Source organism: Heptranchias perlo, unplaced genomic scaffold (genome assembly GCF_035084215.1).
Source record: "Heptranchias perlo isolate sHepPer1 unplaced genomic scaffold, sHepPer1.hap1 HAP1_SCAFFOLD_996, whole genome shotgun sequence".
Lineage (NCBI taxonomy): Eukaryota > Metazoa > Chordata > Chondrichthyes > Hexanchiformes > Hexanchidae > Heptranchias > Heptranchias perlo.
In genome coordinates, this window is record NW_027140043.1 from 15,647 (window position 1) to 22,516 (window position 6,870).

A 6,870-nucleotide genomic window follows, 5' to 3' on the forward strand; every position below is an offset into this window, starting at 1 on the left:
AAGAATAGTCACTCTCACCTCACCTCTGGAAATTAGCTATTTTGTCCATGTTTGGACCAAGGCTGTAATGAAGTTTGGAGCAGAGTGGTCCTGGTGGACCCCAAACTGAGCATCGGTGAGCAGGTTATTCATGAGTAAGTGCAACTTGATAGCACTGTGGACCACACCTTCCATCACTTTGCTGATAATTGAGGGTAGACTGATAGAGAAGTAATTGGCCAGATTGGATTTGTCATGCTTTTTGTGGACAGGGCAAACTTGGGCAATTTCCCACTTTGTCGGGTTGATGCCAGTGTTGTCGCTTGTCTGCAGGCGCAGATAGTTCTGGAGCACAACACTTGAGCACTACAACCGTAATGTTGTCGGGGCCCAGGGCCTTTGCTGTATCCAGTGCACGCAGCCTTTTAATATCACGTGAAGTGAAGCGAATTGGCTTAAGACTGTCTTCTGTGATGGTGAGGCTATCGGGAGGAGGCCGAGATGTATCATCCACTCGGTACTTCTGGCTGAAAATGGTTTCAAACGCTTCATCCTTGTCCTTTGCACTCACGTGCTTGACTTTGTCATCATTGAGGATGGGGATATTCACGGAGCCTCCTCCTCCCGTTAGTTGTTTCATTGTCCACCGCCATTCACGGACAGATGTGACAGGACTGTGGAGCTTTGACCTGATCCATTAATTGTGGAATCGGTTAACTCTGTATGTAGCATGTTGCTTCCACTGTTTAGCATGCATGTAGTCTTGTGTTGTAGCTTCACCAGGTTGGCACCTTATTTTTAGGTACGCCTAGTGCCGGTCCTGGCATGCTCTTCTACACTCCTCACTGAACCTGGGTTGATCCACTGACTTGTTGGTGATGGTAGAGTGAGGAATATGACAGGGCATGAGTTTTCAGATTGTGGTGGAATACTTATTCTGCTGCTGCAGATGACCAACAGCGCCTCATGGATGCCCAGGTTTGAGCTGCTATATCTGCTCTGAATCATTTAACGATGGACGGTGTCGTCAGTGTGAAGACGGCACTTGGTCCCCACAAGGACTATGCGGTGGTCACTGCTACCAATAATGACATGGACAGATATATCTGCTGCAGGTAGATTGGTGACGATTCGGTCAAGCAGGTTATTCTTTCGTGTTGGTTCTCTCACCACCTGCCATAGCCCCAGTTTGGCAGCTATATCCATCAGGACTCGGCCATCTCGCTCAGTAGTGGTGCTACCGAGCCAGTCTTGGTGCTGGACATTGAAGTCCCCCACCCAGAGTTCATTCTGTGCCCTTGGTACCTTCAGTGCTTCCTCCAAGTGGTGTTCAATATAGAGGAGGACTGATTCAACAGCTGAGGGAGGGTGGTAGGTGGTAATCAGCAGGAGGTACCCTTGCCCATATTTGTCCCGATGTTATGAGACTTCGTGTGGCCATGAGTCAATGTTGGGGTCTCCCAGGGACAATCCTCCTTACTGTATGCCACTGTGCTGCCACCTCTGTTGTGTCTGACCTGGCCGTCGAACAGGATAAGCTCAGGGATGGTGATGGAGGAGTCTGCGACGTTGGCTGAAAGGTATGATTCTGTGAGAATGGCAATGAAAGGCTTTTGCTTGAATAGTCTGTCGGCCAGCTCTCTCAATTTTGGCTCAGGTGCCCAGGTGTTAGTGAGGATGACTTTTCAGGGTCGACTATGCTTGGTTTGCCTTTGTCTTTGTCGTGTCCTGTGCTTCGTGGTCCGACGGCTGGTGGTCTGCCCGGTTTGATTCTTATTATGATTTTTTTGTACCAGGATTTATAATGAATCACACTGCTGTGTGTCTGTAGTCAAATAACGTCCAAGACCAGGTAAGGACTGCAGCTTTCTTTCCCTAAATGCATTAATGAACCAGGTGGGTTTTTACCACAACTGTAAAGTTTCATGGTCACCATTACTGACACTAGTTTTTTTTATTCCAGATTTTATTTAATTAACAGAATTTAAATTCCTCAGCTGATCTGGCAGAATGTGAACTCATCTCTCCGGATTATTGGTCAAGGCCTTTGTATTACTCGTCCATTAACATACCCAAAATGCTAGTGTAATTATTCATTTTCACCTCCTTAATCCACTATTCCAATGCCTTTCTGATCGGCTTCCCATCCTCTACCATCCATGAAATTCTGATCGTGCAAAACTCAACTGCCCATATCGTATCAGCGACCTAATCCCAATCCAACGCGAATTGCGGACAATACAACGTATTGTGGTACTTGTATGCCTGGAAGAAGGTGCAGCATTTAACCTGGCCTCCGGGGCTTTATCTGAATGGAAATTATGTTGTTCTTGTTAGAGATCTTGGAGTGAGAGTTGTTGACTTCATCTGTTTGTTCAGTGACTGTAATTAAACCCAGTCAGCACGGGACCTGATTTTCTGACCGGTTGAATTCTCTCTGCTATAATTAAGGAAAATCCACTGTATGTGTCAATCGGAGAATTGATCCCAGCATTAGGACCAACCATCGAATCATCGCTTCTGACGGAAGGGGAAACAATGTCTCTCAGTTTTCTGATCAAGCTCCAGATTCTATGGGCGATTAATGACATACAAAAGATTTACTTCCCCATCCTGGCTGCGTTCGGTGTCCCGGGTAAGTTACTATCTGCACCTGGTACTTCAGGAAGCCGAGTTTAACTGTATGTTGCATCTCAGTCCGCCTGTCCAGCTCTTTATTTTATTACTTTCCCTACATTACAACAGTGAAGTTGTGAAAGGCGTCAGCAAAATTCAATTCTTTCTTACTTTCTTTCCATTGCTCTTGTGTGTCTTTGATAATGGCCCATGCTCCACTGATGTGAATTTACATTCATTGGTGTCATTTCCATGAAAATTGTGTGCATAATGGTCATTATAAGTAAGATTTCAGGCGATCTTATTAAGGTCCCGGTGTTCTTTCTGAATACAGCACAAACCATGTGATTGGTTAATTCTCTGAATTAAAAGTTTGCATTCTGCTGTAAATACTGAGTACGAGTGTCAGGTGAGAAACGTTTTGGCAGGATATATTTAGTTATTTTGTTGTACAAATCGCTCCTACCAGATAAATGACAATGCATTGATGATCCAATCTGGTTCAGCGCTCTCGCTTTCCATCGTTTCATCTTCTCGTTGGTGTCACTGTTTCTGAGTGACTCAGTTAGAAAGGTAAAGTGAGCTGCTGTTTATTTTTATTCCGATCATTTAAAGCATGTATTTCTAAAAAAAAATTGTATTGATAATCTAATCCCGTGCCTGTCTGGTACAGTTTTTCATAACTCTGATCAGGATCCACAGTCATTTTAAGGAGCCTATTCTGATTGTGAACTCACTCGATATTTTATGTGTCTTATTCCCTGTATGAATTGGAAGCTTATTCAATTCACACCACCGAATGAAAAGAGCAAGGTTAACACTACTTGACTAGAATTCGGATTGATATGAAATCGCAGGTTGATGTATTATATTGCCGGTCATATTATTCCACTTTCTAAAGTAAATGATTGTTTTTACAAGTATTACCTGCAATGTAATTCGAAAACTTGCATGCAGAATTGATTACATGAGACGATCATTTTCCACCTTTGTATTTTTGGTGGGGAGCATCACACATGACCCTGAATATCCAATTGCCGATCATGGAGCTTAGCGTGACTGTAACTCCGTTCATCCAATGATTGACCTTTGGGATCAAGAAGGAGAGTATCAGATTGGGCCTCACTTCTAATATATAAAACAGGCAGGAATTAAAATATATAATATTTTAGACAAAGAGCAGAAAAGTGGAACAACTATCTCTTGACTAGATAATATAGACCACGACAGGCTGTTTCTGTTATATCTTGTCCGGAACAGTAGAACCAGAGAACGCAGTCTGCAATTGAAGGGTGTGGGAGGGGGTGGGGGCGGTGGTGGGGGGAGTGGCGGAGGTGAATTCAAAGCTAAGCTGCAGAAACAATATTTCCGTGTTTGAGTAACCAATCTATGGAACAGGTTGCTTAACGAGACGGTGGAAGCAGTTCGTGTTGATTCATTCAAAGACAAATTACCTAGGCTTCTTTCAGAAAATAACATTTTGTGTACAGTGGAGGAGTAATATGAGACATGACGTACGGTAAATGTAACGTGATTGGGAGGGAAAAGGTGATATTGGATTTATGGTTCTCAAATGTTTCCAGCACTGGGTCATTCCTCACCTTATGTCTCGGTCTTTAGTATATTAATTGATAGAGATAAATTGCTATGATTAGTCACCAACTCTATTGTCATTGTATCATGCGATTTGCAGGTACGTGGAAGGCGAACTCGATGGACCTTGGTGTTTTTTTTTCTTCTAGCAATTTGCATGTTTCTACATTCCTATCTCTTGTGCACATTACAAGCATTGGATGGGAAAGTTTGATTTGTGTCATTGTACAGATGCTCTTCATGCCTTGAACAAGTGACAATAATCAATGTATGAACACAGGCAATGGGTGTTGTTCGCTTACTATTCGTTGAAAAGGGCACCAGCGATTCGACCATTCCTCCTCCTCCCAGGGCTCTTCTATCACCGCCCACCTCAGAACATTGAAGTCACTTGTATCACCCCAGCAGCTAACACACACACGCTGCAATTCAATCCCCGCAAACGGCCAATCTTTTCCTCTCCGTCTTGCTCAGGTGCAAGTTAGGATCTCACTTTCCGAATGGTTGCTTTGTATTCATTCGAAACTTAATTTCTGTTTTTAAACATATTGAATTTGATCCCATTGCTTCACTTATTTGCCGATTCATTACTCTGATTAGAAACCCTGTCTCCAGGACGCCCCGTCACAGCTAAAATAATCGGATTCCAATATTGGACCCAAAGCCAAGCTGCAAATTTCTTGGCGGATTTCAGTTTATTGTGAAGAACATTAATGTCCCTGTTCTATAACTTGCTCCTTTATTGCACTGGAAACGCATCAAATTAGTTTTTTTTTCCTGATTCTATTGAATCATTTTCCTATTTTGTCTTACTTACAGTTAACGTGGTGACGATTGTGATCCTGTCTCGGGGAAAGTGCGGTCTCTCCAAATGTGTCACTCGCTACCTCGTGGCCATGGCAGCGGCAGATCTACTGGTCGTTATCATCGATCTGATATTAAGACAGATTCCTATTATTTATCGGGAACAATTTAGTTTTCTGCGGGTAATTAGAATGTGTAATATCCACGCCGTCCTGCTTTATGCAGCCACAGACTGTTCTGTCTGGTTCACGGTCACTTTCACCTTTGATCGATTTGTGGCCATTTGTTGCCAGAAGCTGAAAACTAAATATTGCACCGAGAAGACGGCGGCTGTGGTTCTCGGAACAGTGACTGTGCTGAGCGGCTTGAAGAACATTTTATGGTATTTTCTGTACACAAATGAGTATTGGCTTTCTAATAGTCCATGGTTTTGCCGTGTGTCACGCGGTGTAGCACATTCGCTGGTCTGGACGATCATTGAATTAATGCATTATATTTTAACACCATTTATTCCATTTCTCTTGATTGTACTGTTCAATGTATTAACGGTCAGACACATTTTAGTGGCCAGCAGAGCCCGCAGGAGACTTCGGAGTCCGAACAGTGGCGAGTGTCCCAGTGACCCAGAGATGGAGAACCGAAGGAAATCCATCATTTTATTGTTTGTAATATCGGGGAATTTCATTCTGTTATGGGTGGTGTTTACTGCGTGTTCTATATTGAGACGGTTGGATTATTTGGGATATCCTGTACCATTGCCCACGTTTGTACGAGAAATCGGCTTCATGCTCCAGCTCCTGAGTTGCTGCACGAACACTTTTATTTATGCAGTGACCCAAAGGAAATTCAGAGAGGAGTTGAGGAATGGAGTGAAATATCCCCTCGCAATGATGGTCAAATTAATTAGATGAGAAGAAAAATAAATGAAAATAAGGAAATGGCAGACTTGTTCAATAATTACTTTGTGTCAGTCTTCACAGTAGAGGAAGAGGATAATACACCTGACATTCCAGGGAAACTAATGATGAATCAAGGACTGGAACTCACCAATGTTAAGGTAATCAAGAAAACAATATGAGAAACAATAATGGGCCGGATTGTGGTCTAAACATTTCACTGAGGCTCACAAGGCTCAACATATTTATATGGAAATCGGAAAGCTGCTGCTGGCGAGCACACATGCGCAGTTACAAGCGCAAATGCAGAAGTTACTGTCGGAAATTAGATGCTCCTCCAAAAACTGCACCAAATCGATGCCTCGCCGTTTGGCTCCCCGTTCTAACGTATTGAACCACCTGAAGTTCCTGTACTGATTTTGCAGCTTCAGACTAAACTCGCCAACAAAAGGAAAGTCAAGTCATTTCAAGTCGAAGTCGCTTTAAACGGCGAGGTAAGTCTTAATTACTGCTGAACAACCTCTCTGACACTTAAAATTAACTTTTATAACTGTGGAGTATATGTACTTCTGAATGTATTTATTGATGGACGTTAAAAAAATAATTAAATGAATTATTTTTCACTTTTTGTTATTGCCTCTTTTATCCCTGTCTCATAATACAATCTTTTTACCCTCTCTTGATTTTGGTTTCTGTGCCTGATTTAACATTGAATTCAATAATCTATCTTGTACTTCCTGGTTCTGATTGCTCCCTTGATAACGATGCATCAATCTGATTGATTAAGAAAATACACAGATGCTTGTCCTGTTCACACAGGCCGCAGATGCCCTGTAGAGGGCACAGTGGTTCCTGGATTATTAATTTTCAGGACCTTGCCGTGCAAAAGCTCCTAGAAAATCTGTGGTCAAGTGCAATTCTAACGAACGGCTGGTGCCTTCCTTTTGCCATTCACAGCAGCATCCGGCCCACAGGCACGAAA

At 42.9% G+C, this 6,870-nt stretch overlaps 1 protein-coding gene across 1 annotated transcript; it reads left to right on the top strand.

Annotated features, from left to right (window-relative positions):
- Window positions 1–2,517: 2,517 nt before the first annotated feature.
- Window positions 2,518–5,903, top strand: LOC137320186 (probable G-protein coupled receptor 139). Its single transcript, XM_067981906.1, has 2 exons — window positions 2,518–2,614; window positions 5,008–5,903. Exons 1-2 carry the CDS (start codon window positions 2,518–2,520, stop codon window positions 5,901–5,903), a joined length of 993 nt encoding a protein of 330 aa, XP_067838007.1.
- Window positions 5,904–6,870: the final 967 nt, after the last annotated feature.